General features: G+C 38.5%; 1 protein-coding gene across 2 annotated transcripts in view; it reads right to left on the bottom strand.

The window, feature by feature from the left end:
- Window positions 1–702: 702 nt before the first annotated feature.
- Window positions 703–18,719, bottom strand: part of LOC115213164 — a 51,746-nt gene continuing 33,729 nt past the window's right edge. For both annotated transcript variants that reach the window (XM_029782133.2, XM_036501932.1), the window contains exons 3-5: window positions 4,199–4,310; window positions 3,535–3,586; window positions 703–2,979 (exon numbers count right to left, since the gene is read on the bottom strand). In XM_029782133.2, coding sequence (XP_029637993.1) covers window positions 1,971–2,960 — 990 coding nt within the window. In that variant the 5' untranslated portion in view covers window positions 2,961–2,979; window positions 3,535–3,586; window positions 4,199–4,310 and the 3' untranslated portion in view covers window positions 703–1,970. The remainder of the gene's footprint in view (window positions 2,980–3,534; window positions 3,587–4,198; window positions 4,311–18,719) is intronic.

The raw sequence follows: 18,719 nt of genomic DNA on the forward strand, positions 1-18,719 counted from the left end.
AGAACTGCCCTTCTTATCTTTAAACCTGCAAATACCGATTCTCTGTCCGTAGCTGATAGAGCGTGACGACGACAAATGCTTGCCATAAGTTTCAATGACATCATCCACAGCTCAGAGGTGTGTTTTCATGCACATTTTCTATAAGGGCAATTTATTTTCTGAGACAGTATACACAGCGAAGGTCAGGTTTGAGTGTAGTGTTAAATATAACTAAATTTTAATCATCGCTGCTTGGTGGCCTCTAATAAATTAGCTTCAGCTTGACAAAGCTTTGTACGCATCATGATATTTATAAATTGCTGTTTAATTATAAGAACGAGTGATTCGGTGACTGTAAAACGTAACGATGGAGAAATTTTAGAAATGAAGTAAATATCCATCTATATACCGTTATAGATGTAAAATATATGGGCGGCAAACTGCTACAGAAAATCGAAATCCGTACTTCTTACTTTTCGGCTGACCGCTCTGTACCATTGAACTAAATGGTCCGTGACAAGAGATCTCGTCTTTTATAATGCTATAAGAGTATTTTACATGATCCTCTAATCTGTTTTCACAGCTATTCTCCAGCGTTCGAGATTTCTTTTACTTCTAAAACACCAACTCACTCCGTGCTTCTATGTTTATTCATAAAAATGTTCCCATGTTTTGAAATACATTTTAAGTAGTAGAACACAATCTGGTATAGAATTCAATACGTTGAGGAGAGATGACACAACTGCTTATTATATCAAAATTTGACAATTTACTTTGAGATTTGTACAGCCCGGGGCGAAATTCACAACAATCTATTAACTTTTGATGTAGTAAACAGATATGTATGTATGCATGTACATATGTACGCAAGTACGTATGTAGTACGTTTGTATGTATGCATGTGTGTATAAATTATACATTTATGTGTGCGTGTGTTTATTGCGTATATATGAACTTGTACTTCATTTTCCCCTATATAAATGTGTACATGTTTAAATAGCAATTAGACAAAAATGAAGATCCTGTTGTTACGTGGGTTGCTCAGTCTTAGAGTTTTAAAGAGACAGAATTACTTCTCCAGATTATTCAATAGATGAAGATTTTAGAAATCTGTCTTTGATGTTTTATAGTTGCTAAATTCACAGTCCTGAGAGGTCGATATGTCAGAAAGAATAAAAATATTCTCTAGACCAATGAACATAGAGAACATAGAGAAAAGGGAACTACTACTATATATTTTCACTACTCTAATTTACGAAAGAGGGGTATTTATATAAGTTAAGACAGAAGAGATTTGAAAGTAACTAAAAAGAGAAAGAGCGGGAGAAGTTCTACAGGATGCATAATAAATCTATGTAAAAATAATATGCTAAGTACCCACCTCTGAAACCCAATAGGTTTCTTACGGTTACTCTGAATTAAATTAAATAAGATTAAATTGAGTTAAACTGGGTACAGAAGTAGAGACTAGATTAATGACTGTAACCCTGAATGATGTTATATAACAATATAATCTTAATTTTTTATTTGATTGCTCTACGATTAAGGCACCAACCAATCTACTGATAAACTCGGATTCACAGTTTGTATAAATCATCCGATAGATTTAGCATTTACGGATTCTTATGTTCCTCAATTGATATTATGTTAGCCAGGTTTTAACGCATCCAGTCCCGTCAAAGTCAGGCTTGTGCTTCATCCCTCTGGGTTCGATAAACTCTTCGGATAATAATCTGCTATTACTAGTCATGAAGAAATAAATTTTACATTTACAGCTGATGAAATAGACTTCACATTTTCTCTTTATATTCAATGATGTTTCGTCTGGCGGGAATATTGTTGATCAAAAGACCTTCAGAAACTTACAATTTCCTATATCTATCCCTAAAGAATACACAACGACAAATGGCAAAGATTTATGGTACATAAAACAATTGAAACTTTGAATAGAGTAACAATTAAAATATTAATTATAAATTATTTTAATCATATCATCCATATGGGTGGCAATGTTTCCGAATCTTTCTTTTTGCAATTTCAACTTGGTTTGATTCAGAATTCCATTTCGTGTAGAGGGGAACGCATGTTGTATAACCCCATCGTGTTTTGAAAGGCTTCCCTATTTTCGCAATTACTTTTTGGTTACAGTAGGCATTATTATGTTTTCTTCCAGCTTCATTTCCATCCGCTGTTGTTTGGTGTACTGCAATTACTGTATTAGTGGCATCAATAACAGTAATGTTTTGTGTAATGGCAAAATATACTAACCAGTTATCATAATGGATACGTCCTACAACTAGATCTGGTAACAAATGCCAAGGAAAGTGGCGATTTGTTAGGAAATAGTCTAATGCAATGCCTTTCATCAAAGAACCAGATTTAGCGACTTCAGCCACATTTTCGAGCCTGTCGATTGTTCGACCGTCTGTAAAATTTACATTTGTCCTTTGTCCTATTATTAATAAAGGGCCATTTCTAAAACCTGTTTTATTGACCGATTCAAGAGTTTTCGTAAGGCCTTGATTGAAAATAATATCACTATTAGCAAAGCCGTAAAAATCAGAGTTTTTGAAAATTTTTATTACATCAAGTATCATTGATTTCAACACTGGTACTTTTCCACAGGCAACTTTTGGAATGGGTTTAATGAACCAGCCGTGTTGTATTAACATTTCCATGTTTTCTCTGAATTTTTCGTTTATTCGGAATATCTCGGAATTTTCCATGTAAGCAACAGGCTGCACTAACCCTGGCCATAGAGACCAGAGTTGCCCAGTATTTTCATGAACGTTCTGCTTTTCAATTGAACTTTTCCACGACGTCGTTAAAATTAAGAGCTTTTTTTCATTGTCTATTAGGTCACGAGTGAAGATATTTATTCTATATTTTTTAATTTCTATGTTATAAATCCAACTGATATAGTAGACCATAAACAGAACAAAAACAAAAGAGCATATTTTCAATGGTATTTTAAAAGCCATCTTCTGTTATTTCAGGAATCTGAATAAAACAAAAGTACGTGAGAGGAAATTAGCAAAATGGGAATTAATTTTAGCGACTAAACTTGAATGAAGGTTTTTAAAAAAAAATCAACTTTGAATAAAAGGATTTGAATAAAATAGAATCAAGATTTAAAACAGTTACATTTGCGAATAACTTTCCCTTTTTAAACTGAAATGCACAATCAATTTCAGGAAAAATTTGAATTCGAACGTCTTCCATCTTATTCAATGAGGCAAAAAGAAAAATTAAATATCTGATGGTCTGGAGCAAAGGTGGAATATTTCCAGAGTTCCAAATATTGTGTTACTACACACACGGTAGTCTAACATTCAGAAAATACTGTATAATATTCTAGAAAAACTAATTCTTCCCAAAGGGATGCAAGTCCTCAGACAGTCGTAATAACATCACTGAATCTATGCTAGACGGTGCAGCACATGCATATCCACTATAGGCTACAACTTCACATGCAGTATCCCCAGATACCGTTCTCAAGGGGATATATCGATTATAACTTGTTGCTTCAAGTAAACTAACATGAATAATATTTACCTGTTGGTTGAAATTTGTTTACCTGATATTAGGGTCGATGTTGCAATCAATTCTGAAAACCAAAAATAGATCTTTGATGAATAACATGTATTATATAGATGTCAGTAAATAGGAAGAAGATTAAAATGGAGAAAAGTTTCATGATATCAGCAGTTCATGAAGATATTTTGAAAGAATCTGCCTGCAAGCAATTATGGTTAGAAGGACTGGCGCATATTCTACCAATACCAGATATGAAGATAGAGCTATCAGAGTAGCATAATAGAGACAAAATATGGAATCCTCTTACAATGACTCTAAAACTGTGTAAACTATATGTCACGTACTAGTTTATTGGGTTTTGGTGTTTGTGTTTGGTGTTTGGGTATTTTTTAGAAATAACATAACTGGGCAAAGATGTGTAAAATCTTTAACGGTACGAAAAGTTCTTAATTTTCAATATAGAATTATATTTTTCATTACATATCTACAATTTGTGTCTGATTTTCCACTGTTTCCCAATTATACAAGAGAATGCTATCAATCAGGTCAGGCCTTTCGACTAAGTACAATGCTGTGAAGGGGAGGCTGAACATATAAGAATATAGAGAACTATGTTGTCATGAATAGTTAAATTTTAACAGTTTCAAGCAAGAATCGAAACTGCAGTGCAAATTGTTCTTACCAGGAGTCTCTCCTTGGGCCAAAGAGTTCGTCGATGCACTTATTTTCTTTTACATCCATAAAGACTGATAAATCTCAGGAAGGAGGAAGAGAGTAAATTGTCTTGTTCATACCTTTGCCAAAAATAATAAAGAAGAGAGTGAGAACTATTAATGATGAAGTCAGTCAAATAGTTAAAAGGAACGTGTAATATAAAACAACAGATAAATATAGCAATTACGTCTACTTCCAATCACCACTTTTCTAACTGCCAGCAATTCAATAATAAATCGTATTTATCTACAACCTTATTGCAATTACTCAAAAATATTACCTTGTCACACATTCTTAAAATAATTATAACGACAAAATGTAATTCGTTAAAAATATTCTAGAAGTGAGCGGATTCGAATAATTACAGTTCTAAAATTACTGAGAAGAAAGAGAAACTTCTACTTTGTCATTTATCCTGATCAATATATCTGCAAAATATCCTCGAGTTTCTACCTCATCTACCTACCTACCTACCTACCTACCTACCTACCTACCTACCTACCTACCTACCTACCTACCTACCTACCCACCTACCTACCTACATACATACATGCATACATACATACATACATACATACATACATACATACATACATACCTACCTACCAACCTACCTATCTATCTATCTATCTATCTATCTATCTATCTATCTATCTATCTATCTATCTATCTATCTATCTATCTATCTATCTATCTATCTGTCTGTCTGTCTGTCTGTCTGTCTGTCTGTCTGTCTATCTATCTATCGATCTACCCTACCTCTCTCTCTCTATATATATATATATTTATATATATAAACGGCAAAATGTGTGTGTGTGTGTGCGTGTCCTAAATTTTTCAGTTAGAGAGCTCGCACTTTCTATGTTTATTCAAAACTGTCCAAGGGTGGTCGTGCACATCTTTACATTTCCCCAGTCACCCCACAAACCATTAAAAAATCAATAGAAGTGACTTTTTTGTGAATTTTCTATCCAAAACCCAATCAAAATGCCCGAAACTTGATACGCCAATTGAAAGCTTGCTAGCTGTATGTGATTGGTCGGAGATTTGGACAGTACTCGCGTGTATGTGTGCACGCACGCAGCTGCATATGCATGCACTAGCACTATGACCCAGCGTTGCCGGGTCATAGTGTTAGTATATATATATATATATATATATATATATATTATATATATATATATAAATGTACATGCACACAAATATAGACGATTATGTAAAATCACTTGTTCCGGTACATTTGGATATATACAGACAAACGCTGTACCTTTGATTCAAGAGAAAGAATCTCCTCAGAAAATATGGGTGTAAACACACAGCTAGATCATGAATGAGTGGAAGTACCGCAGGACGAATGCGTTTCTGCGTCGCTACTCTTCGCCGAATACGTAAACCGAGACGCCGTTCATGGTTTCTAAGAGTTGGTTGCTCTTGTCTTTTTCAAAGAATCACACTCTACGTACACACATACATACATAGGTACATACATATATACACATGTGCGTAAGTTTGTAGAAATGTTTATATGCAAATACAATTTCATCCTTCCATCCATGTATGTATGTATGTATGTATGTATGTATGTATGTATGTATGTATGTATGTATGTATGTATGTATCTATGGATGGATGGATGGATGGATAGATGGATGGATGGTTGAACATATAACCATATCTACATACATACCCATACATAGACACATAAATACATGCACCCTGAAAGAAGCTGTTTCCATCAACAGAACCTCAAAAACTGGCTTATTAAGTACGACAAATCTGGATTACCCAGTTGCTTCTTCCTGCCACGATCACATGAAATGAAACAAAAGTGATATTATTAAAAAGGCATTTCTCTCTCAAGATATTTAAGGTACTACTGTTTAGTATGAATATTTCTTAGAAAGTCTTCTCATATTGAAGGATTACAATTTTTTATTGCTAACACTGAATGCAAATTTTTGACGGTGTCTTAGATACAAGAGTTGTGCTTTAGAGAAATATGTTTATAATTTATTAGACTTGATGAAATATTTGAATGTAAATTATGAATGAAATACGTTTCTGTTATAGAAAAAAATTCATCATGTTAGCATGTTCTTTTTTATGGGGTCTTAATGAAAACTCTTAATGAAAATAAAGAAAACGAATAACATATTTAACAATATCAATTTAGTACAGTGGATATCAAGCAATGCTGTACATAGATCAAGTTACTCGTAGCTGAAACAGAGTTGTGTTGTAATATTTTCGTGAAAACATACACGGTAGTTTAGTCAGGAGGAAACGACCTTCTTAAATCCCTCGGGCCAGGTGGAATTGACACAGTTTAAGTTCACTTTCAATATATAAGTGGGTGACTGAAGAAACAACCTATTCAGAAGGGAATTTACGTTACAAAGGATTCACATTCTTCAAAAGGTGGATTGGAGGTTATGGTGGACAGTAAGGAGGACAAGAAAGAAACAGTTGGATGGATTTGGGTGAAGATGACATGATCCTAATTTCTTAAAAAAATTTCGCTCTAATAGCGATGTAACAAAGAAAGAAAGGAAGTGAGGAAACGTTTCGTCTGTAAACCAAAGTCGCTGGCAATTACTCGGATAGTTTTCTATTGACTTCTAGGGTTAAGGTGTCAAAGTACAATACCACTTCCTGATAGTGACATTTGGTCACTGATCAAGTAGGGGATACGGTGGGACTTTGTGTACCTCATTACTGCGTCGGTAGCCGTGAAGACTCAACAGGAATACAGAAACGAGACCTCTAATGGGGCTGGCTCTGGTGAATCAAGTCCTCAACAGTAGGTCAGGTGGTGGAAGTTGTCTCTCAACCAACTCGACGACTGTGAAGGCGAGTGGAGGCTGCAATGAATCTGTTAACTATAATTGTCTTTGTTCATCATTCAGTTGATGGATTTGTGAAGAACCATGTGCTTCTTGAAGTGCGACACTAAGTACATGCTAAACAAATTCATGCAGAGGCATCTTCGTTCTGTTAGTACATTCCTCAATCTTTCGGTGATCAGGGACGGGTGACGGAAACAGGCATGTGAGTTACTAGTCAAAAACTAGCACGAAAGCGGTGAATATTCGATTTAGTCGTTCATCTTTTGGATAGAGGCAGAAAGGTGCTCGACAGTTATATTCACGATTGAGCAGTCCTATTTAGGATCTGCTCTGCTCACCCTGAATTGGGAAGGGAGTTAGAAAAGTGCCCTAAAAATAGTCTGTTTCATTCCATCAACTCTGAATAACCGCGTCTAGAGGGATCACCATCCATGCGGTCAGAAAGCTTCAAGAAATAAAACTCTGAAAATTGGAACTCAGAACATTCGCAATCTTATGGACAACCCAACTTTCGATCGACCTGAGATAAGAACCGCTTTTGTGGCTCGAAAGTTTCGCCGACTCAGTTTTGACATCGTCACTCTGAGTCAAACCCCCAAAGCTGGAGAGGGTCAAGTGAGAGAAGAACAAGATAATTACACCTTTTTCTGGAAAGGGGTCGACCCGGAATAACCAAGTATCTACAGAGTGAGTTTTGCCATCAAGAATAGTCGACTACCCAAGCTCATAGAAGAATCAACCCAAAAAAGCGAACGCCTCATGCCTTTAAATTCATCTTCAAAAGAATCAACGTGCCACCATCATCAGCGCTTATGCTCCAACTATAGACGCTGAAGATGAAGTGAAGGAGAATTTCTATGCCCAACTCAACAACATTTTCCCCAAAAGAAACAAAATCATTTTACTTGGAGAATTCAATGCCAGAGTTGGGAGAGACCATAACCTCTGGAAAGGCAACATAGAGCAGGAAGGAGTTGGCAAATTCAACGCAAACGGAACACTCTTGACAAAATGTGCAGAACATGACTTGGTGATCACTAACACCTTATTTTGCCAGAAAACCAAGCACAAAGTTTCCTAGTAACATCCATGTTGCAACCATTGGTACCTGATCAGTGATATCATTGTAAAAATCAGAAACCAACAAGAAGTCATGAAGACAACTGCAGCCACAGATGCCGGTATGTGTTGGGGAGGCCATCGATTTATTTCATCTATCATGAGAATGATGATACGACCCAAGAGGAAACATCAAAACCAAAACAACACCAAGAAAGTAGTGAAACTCTGTATAACACTACATGAAAGACTATCCCAGCAGGAAGTGAAACTCATTATCCATTGAGGAACACTGGAACCAACGGAAACCCGTCATTGTAGACACATGCAAATATACCATCGGATTCAAGACCAAGAAACACATCAAACTTGATTCTATGAAAATGATGAGCAACTTGAGGAAAAAAAAAAGAAAAGCCTTCATCGCCACCACAAATGATTAGAGATCCACTGCAAAATGCAAGCTATATCAAAAATGCGAAGCCGAAGTTCAGAAAACTACTCGAAACCTGAAAAACCAATAGTGGAGAGGCAAGGCAAAGGAAATTCAACAACTTGCAGATACCAATGCCACCAGAGGTTTCTTTAATGCCACTCAGGCAATCGTCAGGCCAGTGGTCAAGCCCCACTGAAAAGCAAGACGGCTCAACCATCCCCAAGAATAATGCCAAGATCAATTTGAGATGGAGAAAGCACTTCCAAGAGCTTTCAAGACACTTTCAAGACACCAATTTTGATAGTGAGGTCCTAGATCTCGTCCCAAAACAACCATTTGAAGATTCCTTAAACAAGTTACCAACCTTTGCTGAAGTGAAAGAAACCGTCATCACCTTGAAGAACAACAAGGCTGCAGGGTTGGAAGGGAACCCCTCTGAGATTTACCAAATCAGCGACAGCCTACTCCATTACCAACTGCACCAACTCCTCATCAAGATTTGGACCAACGAAGAGCTACCATCTGACTTCAGAGATCCAGCCCACATGACACTTTACAAGAAGACAAGAGAACGATCTGAACGTGAAAATTTGAGGGGAATCTCCTTTTTGGAAACTTTTGGCAAGGTCCTTGCTCAGATTATGAACAACCGCTTAAAACCATTGGCAGCGAAAATTCTTCCGGAGACTCAAGCAGATTTTTAGATCATCACAGGGAACAATTGATATGATCTTCACCTTGCGTCAACTCCTTGCGTTGGTACAGCCGTGAACAGTACCAACCGCTGCACATGGCTTTCATTGATCTGGCCAAGGCGTTCGGTTCCGTGTCTCTGGAACATTCTCTTTACCTATAGATGCCCTCTAAAGTACATCCACATTCTAAGACTCCGCTATGATGACATGTTTGCAACTGTCCTGGTCAACTAAAGAATATTGACCCTTTCCATGTAAAACGGGTGAAAAGCAGGGATATGTGATCGCCTCAGTACTGTTTGTCATCTTAATCGCTACAAACCTGCACACCATTAAGGAAGATCTTCCATAAGGTATTGAAATCGTCTATCGAACCCAAAGGAAACTTCAACCTTTCCCGTATCAGTTCCAAAACCAAGATATCCTCCACCTCCCTGATTGAGTTCCAATATGCAGATGACAACTGTATTGCTGCTCTTTCGGGGCTTGGGGGGGGGAGACCTTCAGCAGGTCCAGGCCCTGAACGCCTTCAACCGAGCATACAGCACCCTTGGTCTCACCGTCAACTCTAAGAAGACCCAGATTCTGTACCAAGCAGCCCCAAACGACCCAACCAGAAGAGCCGTCAATGAAGCTCAGAGAAACAACCCTCGAAAGTGTGGACCACTTTCCTTATCTTGGGAGTTATCTCTCATCAAATCTTGACCTGAGCAATGAGATTCAGCATCGTCTGAAGTGTGCTGGAACTGTCCTTTGACCGTCTCTGTGACATAATCTTTCAAGACCGTGACATCAGAACCGACGCCAAAATAGTTGTGTACAAAGCGGTCGTCATCCGAACACTCCTGTACGCATCTGAAACCTGTACATCGTACTGTCGCCATCTGAAAACGTTGGGTAAGTTTCATGAAAGATGCTATAGAAGTATCCTGAATATCGGCTGGGAAGACAGAAGAACAAACGTCAGCATCTTGAAAGAGGCCAAAAGAAGCATCGAGGCTCACATCATTAAGAATCAAGTGAGATGGAGTGGGCATGTTGTTCTAATGTCCGATGACCGTTTACCAATGCAGATCTATTCTCAACTGAATGAAGGAAAGAGGAAGAAAGATGGACAGAAGGGATACAGGCATCTGTTGAAGGCCAACATGAAAATATGTAACATCAATTTCAACAACTGGGAAGAAAATGCAAATGACCGAAACCTCTGGAAATCAATCATCTCCCAAGGAACAACTACATTGGAGACAAACAAATGTGAAGAACTGGAAGAAAAGCGAAGAAGGAGGAATGAGGCGCAACTCCAACAATTTACCCAACTTATAGAAGATACTTCATAGCCCGAAATGAACTCTTCGACCACCTTCGAGTGCACCAACAACCCAACATGGACTACAACGAAGACCATCATCTTCTACAATAAAAGCAAGATCATCAGCATATATTAGTTCCCTTAGGCGCCCAGTTTTGAATTCCTCTGTTATGGCCTGGAGAACTATGAAGAATTAGAGTGGACTAAGCACCGACCCCTGGTAAACTCCAGCTAGTACACTAAATTCATCAGTGTATTCAAGGCCGACTCTCATCTTACTGACAGCATCGTTGTACATGGCTTGAATGGCTCTAACAAGTCGCTCCTATACCCCTAGCTTTCTTAGAGACCACCAGATGAGAAATCGGGAAACCCTTTCGAAAGCTTTCTCCAGATAGACGAAGGCTAAGTACAATGGTTAACTTTTGGCCAAATACTTTTCTTGCAACTGTCTTACTATGATTAAATGATAATACTGATTGTTTTTATATCTGGGAATTTAAAAATACTCTTGCTACATGATTCACTGAAATATATTTACAGGGTGCGATGGGTAAACTCTCGCGATGTTATATCTATAATTTTGCGTGTTGTTTGTTTTTGATTTTGTCAACTAAACAGAATACAAGGGTCAGTTGGGCATCGTCTGTGAGAAAAACATCATCATGATGCAATTCTCTCTGTCAGAAATTTGGGAACGACATACTGTACTGCTTGATATTTGCACCAGAAGCTCTCTTACGAACATTTCAGAGTGTTTGGGCGTGCGTCAGTCTGAGGACAATGGAGAGGATTCGGAAAGAGATGGATGAGTTTAATGGTGATTACGAAGGTACGACAGATCGCAAACCTCCTTCTGATCGTTATCCAGGCTATGATTGACAATTCAATCAGGTCTATCGCCAGGGACATGGGATTGTCTGAGTTTCATATCAGGCAGGTATTGCATGAGGACATTCGTCATTCCTCATACAAGGTGAGAAAGGGCCAATTTATATTCCAAGCTATCAAGGACAAGAGGAAAGACCGGCCACGAAGCTTTTGAACAAATTGAAGCATCCCCTCCAACGAATTATGCTTTGGTTTTCTTCAGACGAGAAAGATTTCTGTCAGGGTCAGATGGTGAACACACAGAACAGCCGTTGGCTTGCCGTGTTCCCAAAATATATACCGAGAGTGATAAAATCAAGCATCCAATAAACATCATGGGTGTTTGGCGTGATCACTAGTGATGGCGACGTTATGCCTCCATTCATCTTCCCACGCGGCCTCACACTCAATACGGAGGCCTACATCAAGTGCCTGGAGGAGGTAGTGCTGCCCTGGGTCAGGAGGATGGCTGTTGGAAGACCCTTTGTCTGATAACAGGACTCTGCACCATGCCACACAAGCAGGAGAACCCAGTCATGGCTGTCAGACAATTTCTGCGACCACATCACCCCTATCATCTGGCCACCTAACTCCCCAGACTACAACCCCCTTGATTATTATGTGTGGTGTGCTAGAGACCAACAAATCTCCTTGTAACACCAAAGATGAACTAAAGGCAAGGATTATGGCAGCACTCACCAACTTCAACAAGGAGACCGTCCAGAGAGTTGCAGGAGATTCCGAAGTCGTCTGGTGGCCGTGGTTGAAGACAATGGCGATTTTATTGAAGACATTTACACCTCAGTATTTCAAGATATTTTAATATAATTTTGGTAAATATACCTTTTAAAATGGGTTGTCAGTGTTTTATTCATTTTTGCGTAATTTAGACCACAATTTATTCACAGCACCCTGTACATACATACATACATACATACATGGTGGCTGTCCCCTCGTTATCGAGTATGGCCTTGCAAGAAGCTTAATCAATGTTGTTATCGTGCAATGCCTGTGCAAGACGATTTTTTTTTAAGTGAGGAAAGGCTGTGCACTGAGTCAATCCCACTCACTAAGCAACAGCAGCCATAATCCGAAAAGAACAAGTCAACATAATCGGTAACCACTGAGCCGCAGGTTTTATGTCGGAGTTCTCCCAGTTACCTGAGTTACCTTCTCCTAGAAGGATGCCCTAACAAAGGCTAGGAGTACTTCACTCCCAATGGTTTAACCGCGCGATCGGGTATTCAGTCCGATTATTTCTATGTCCTCGCGCATGATACAGCCTTAAGACATTTATTGGATGGCCGTTGACTCTCAAGAGTTCCTTCACCCTTTGACGGGTTTTGCTTTTCATTCCGCAGGGTGTCCAATAAACACCCTCCTCACCAAGCACGCTTGGCGGGGTTGCCGGTTTAGTCGCTGACGACCAGACTATGAAACAGGTTGTACCGGGTTACATGTTACCAGTAGCACTCGAAAGTGACCTGGCCTGACATACATACATACATACATACATACATACATACATACATACATACATACATACATACATACATACATATTTGTAATGAGTATTTACAACAGTGTGATGAACCAACACACTTGGCAGGTTAACGCCTGTCTATATGCGCTGGCTACTATTGTAAAACAGTACATGAATGATATTCAGAAATAAACCTGTCGAGGCGCGTGACTTAGTGGTTAGAGTGTTAGCATCATGATCGTAAGATTGTGGTTTCGATTCCTGGACTGGGTGACGCGTTGTGTTCTTGAGCAAAACACTTCATTTCACGTTGCTCCAGTCCACTCAGCTAGCAAAAATCAGTAACGCTGCGATGTACTGGCATCCCGTCCATCTGAGGAACACATACGCCATAGAAACAGGGAAACCGGGCCCATGAGCCAGGCTAGGCTTTAAAAAGGGTGCAATGTGGAGGTGCAATAGCCCAGTGGTTAGGGCAGTGGACTCGCGGTCGGAGGATCGCGGTTCCGATTCCCAGACTGGTACTTTATAGGCGCAGGGGTAGCTGTGTGGTAAGTAGCTTGCTTACCAACCACGTGGTTCCGGGTTCAGTCCCACTGCGTGGCCCATTGGGCAAGTGTCTTCTACTATAGCCTCGGGCCGACCAAAGCCTTGTGAGTGGATTTGGTAGACGGAAACTGAAAGAAGCCCGTCGTATATATGTATATATATATATATATATATATATATATATATAGGTGACTCTCTTTCTCTCTTCTCTCCTCCTCTCTCTCGTTACATACCCACCTTCCCCTCCCCCACATACCCACCTCTACCCCCACCCTCTGCCTACCCACAAACCCCAACTCTACCCCAACCCCCAGCCGAACCCACACCCCACCCGTGCTTTCTCCACTCTCGTCTCCCCCACCCCAACATCACATCACAACACACCACCCACACACCCATCCCCACATCTTCACATCTACACATACATACACACATACGTCCAGACCACCAGCCCTCTTTCACACGCACATACATACTCTCTTACACACGCACGCATCTTTGTGTTGGGGGTCCTCTTTACCTTGTTATCTCCCCTACTTTCCTTCTCGTGTTTGACCCTTCTGTCCGGCACTAGTCGATTCCCGGCGACGCGTTGTGTCCTTGAGCAAGACACTTTATTTCACGTTGCTCCAGTCCACTCAGCTGGCAAAAATGAGTTGTACTTGTATTTCAAAGGGTCAGCCTTGTCACTCTCTGTGTCACGCTGATTATCCCCGAGAACTACGTTAAGGGTACACGTGTCTGTGGAATGCTCAGCCATTTGCACGTTAATTTCACGAGCAAGCTGTTCCGTTGATCGTATCATCTGGGACCCTCGTCGTCGTAACCGGCGGAGTCTTTTAAGTCGCCATGATAGATCGTTAGCCACAACACGCATTTTTTTTCTCTCCGTGTATCTTTCTGTAGAAGAGCGTAGGCTCGAAACGTAAAAGACTTTTTCTATTCCTGAGCGTTATACTAATACATCTGTTTGTTTAGTACACCACCTATCTTCGTCTTTCGTTTTTTTCGTAAACTCTCCCTATATATATATATATATATATATATATATATATATATATATATATATGTATGTGTGTGTGTATATGTTTGTGTGTCTGTGTTTGTCCCCTCCCCAACATCGCTTGACAACTGATGCTGGTGTGTTTACGTCCCCGTAACTTAGCGGTTGACTAAAGAGACCGATAGAATAAGTACTAGGCTTATAAAGAATAAGTCCTGGGGTCGAGTTGCTCGATCGACTAAAGGCGGTGCTTCAGCATGGCCACAGTCAAATGAGTGAAACAAGTAAAAGAGTAAAAGAGTAAAACCGAAATAACAAAGAAAGTACCATCATGGGTTTTAAAGACAGAAAAAAGATAATTGGTTTACGGATGACCATCAGTCATGTAATGATGCTTTTTGCATGCAAACAAGCAAATCACTACACGTCCAACCAACTGAAAGTAAAGGAGATAGAAATGATGTTTGGAGACAGTAAAAAGGGGACTTACACTTGTAACTGACTACCCAAAAGTAGGAGTTAAAAGCTGTCAGTGAAAAACTCCGACATCAGAAGAGAATAACCAAGAGAAGAACAATAAGCAAAAAATTTAACCGCAACCAGGCAGCAGTATACAGAGACATGAGTGGAGGAGCAGTAAACATCACGGAAGCTCTTTCACGAGAAGACATAGACTCATTCTGGAAGAAAATCTGGAGTGAAGAGAAGGAATTTAACCAAGATGCTTTGTGGCTGGAAGAAATCCGAAAAAGTTATTGCTCCTGCGTTACATACAAGACATATAACACTGATGGTGAAACTCTTGCAACTGTGATACAGAAACTCCAGGATGGAAAAGCTCTTGGAAGAGACTTGATTGGTAGAAGAAGCTAACCTTCTACCGACGATACCTTATCAATCTGTATCGGCAAGCTTTCATTGGGAACAGTATCATATCGCACTGACTAGCTCTGGCAGAGACAAAATTGATCCCCAAATGCAGAAATCCGTTGGAAGGATAATCCTGAGGACAAAGAAATAAAAAAATACCACAATATGGAATACTGGTGGAATGTACTAGTGAAGACCTCAATAAAATGTAAGCACAAGAGAAACTGCACAGTTGGAGAAATTAGCTGCCCAGCGGATGTTAATATAAAGCTGAAGATCAGTGATGCTGAACTATTGAGAAATCTATAGTTACTCTATCCAAATTACAAGTTCAGGTTTAATTCTTGGGGCCCTGGGATATGTAACACATAACTGCCTACATACCAGTTTTGTAACTGCTTACATACCAATCTTGAGAAATTAGGCTTCTCAAAACCAGAAAGATAGTTAATTCGAAGGCTACAGATCCAATCCATTACTGGATCTGTAAAAATCTGTAAAACTTTCCAGAGGTTTGCCATTTAAATGTATATGAGCATATCTAGAAGGAACCTTGGATCTAGGTTAGAAACTGGTTCTTTCTCTATCCGCAAGAAAACTTGAAATAAACTGGATAATGACATACATACATGTATATATATATACACACACACACACACACACACACACACACACACACACACACACACACACACACACACACACACACACACACACACACACACACACACACACACACACACACTCTTAGAAGTCACATTGTATAGCCTGGACTCGCAGAACTAGGGATTTATGCAGTCATTTTGGCAAGCTACTGCATTCTCAGACTCCATTTCCTGAGCGCCTATTAATAATAATACTGTAATTGTTCCATTGTTGTTGTTTTTTTGTTTTCCCGTTTGGATTAAAATTATATATATATATATATATATATATATCTATATAAACGGCAGTTTGTCTGTGTACGTGTCTGTGTGTCTGTTAGGTTGTACCCTCAACCTGACCACGGCTTTCAACCGATTCTGATGAAACTTGACATACACATAGCCCAATGTCATAATTCAAAACTAACGCAGCGAAAATTTTGAAAAGTTCCCCCAGTTCTGAAAAAGATCGATAAATTCGACATGGGGTCGACAATCAGAAACACAAACCACAGACTGTCTAGGGGACGCAACTCGACCTTTTTAACTCTCAAAAAACATTTACCATCATTTTTTTCCCATTTTTTTGATATTTTTTGGCTATAACTCTCTAAAAATGCTTTATAGTTATTTCCCTTACAAACCCGAGCAACGCCGGGCGATACTGCTAGTATATTGATAAAAATGGTAAGACAACAAAAGAATGAAAGAGACCTCGATATTATGTAAATAGAGGAATTTATCTGTAAATGCTATACTTGACAATTATTAGGTAGCCATGATATGTATACATACATAAATACATATATATATATAATTATAATTAAGGGTTATTTGCAACAAGTTGCTTAAACCACATACCGAAAATATTAGAAATAGCAGCCAAATAGGTTACCATTACTATTACTACAAAAATAAGTCTCCACAAACAAACAGAATTTGTAACCCGTATATATATGTATAAGTAAGGTTATATATGCATATATGTATCTAAGACGTTGTATCCATTCACCGTTAGACGGTGGTGAGTGGGACAAACGCATACACACGCACACACACACACACACACACACATATATATATATATACATATATATATATATATATATATATATATATATACATACATATATATATATATATATATATATATATATATATATATATATGTGTGTGAGTGTGTGTGTGTGTCTATATATATTTATATGTATGTATGTGTGTGTGTGTGTGTATACAACCTTCATCAAAGTAATAGCCATGTATACAACTTGAACAGACACATATCAGTATATAAACATATGTTTACATGTACATACACACAGACATGTCTACACGCTTACCTAAATACTCACGTACATACATAAGTACATACGTACATACATGCATACCTACATACATACATGCATACATACATACATACATACATACATACGTACGTACATACATACCGTAAATCCTCGAGTATAGTCCGCCCTTGAGTATATAATACGCAGGGAATTTTTAGGGGGCTGTACCTCTGAAAAACTTAAATCTTTTGTATAATACGCACCCCTTCTCTAACTTGAGACAAGTAGGTGTATATAACGTCCTTAGTTTGTAAAAATGTATACTGTAACGTCCTTTATTATTATTATTATTATCATATATATAACATAATGCAAACGTGTAGCTTTTCTGTGCATTTTGTTTGCAGAAAATAAAGAAATATCAGTAATAACGTCAGTGAAAAATAAATATTAAGTAAATTGCCTTTACATATTTATCACTATCAGTTACAAAAGCAAAAGGAAAAACATTTATTCAAATCCTTTAAATTCAACGTCACTTTTAGCATCAAATAACTGTTCCATTTGTTCCTCCGTAAACATGTCAGCATCATTGTAGTGTAAATCTCCGTCATCGTCAGATTCATAGTCAACATCATTTATTTCATCATTTCATCATTTCATTTATTCCATCTTTCCGTACAACATCATCCCGAGTACCATCCAGTGCAGACGATATACAACATTTGATAAAACTTTTTACAATAATCTGGGGATCAAGTTCATTCCATGCATGCACGATTCAATTGCATATCAAGGTCAGATCGGGAGCGCGAACCCTCCCACCTTTAGTGAACGACTTTATGCTTTGACATAAAGTTACTGGGCCACCCAAGTGATGCTTTAAATTCTGACTCATTTTGCCTGTAGCCTCAAATGCACTGTATTAATTGGCTATTCCACCAAGTCTTCTTTCCTCTACTCATTGAAGCAAAATTTCTTTCAAGCTCACGATGTTTGGCTTTTTTCCCCCTTCTTGCCTTCTTTATCTTTGGCATCTGTTTAATTTCATCATTATTTCTTCTCCATAACCTGACATTGCTTTCGTCAACATCAAATTTTCTTCCGGCGGCCCTATTACCATGCTCTTCAGCATATGATATAACTTCAAGTTTAAACATAGCTGAATGAGATCTGCGAGGCATTTTATGGGCATGTAATGTATAAAATGTTTTATTGGGGATTAATATACAGGTTTAAGTCCCGCTTATAAAAAAACCCTAGTAAACACCCACAGTAGTTCAAACATTTAATACTGGTATTTAATTAAGTATCTATTGTTTGCCACGGTAATGATGCAAACTGCCAATACAAACAGCAGGATTAACTATTTAGCACTAAACTATTAAGCACAATTCGTGCGAAAATTCAGCCAGCAGCACCCAGTCGAACAAACA

The sequence above is a fragment of the Octopus sinensis genome, linkage group LG1 (assembly GCF_006345805.1).
Source record: "Octopus sinensis linkage group LG1, ASM634580v1, whole genome shotgun sequence".
Taxonomy (NCBI): domain Eukaryota; kingdom Metazoa; phylum Mollusca; class Cephalopoda; order Octopoda; family Octopodidae; genus Octopus; species Octopus sinensis.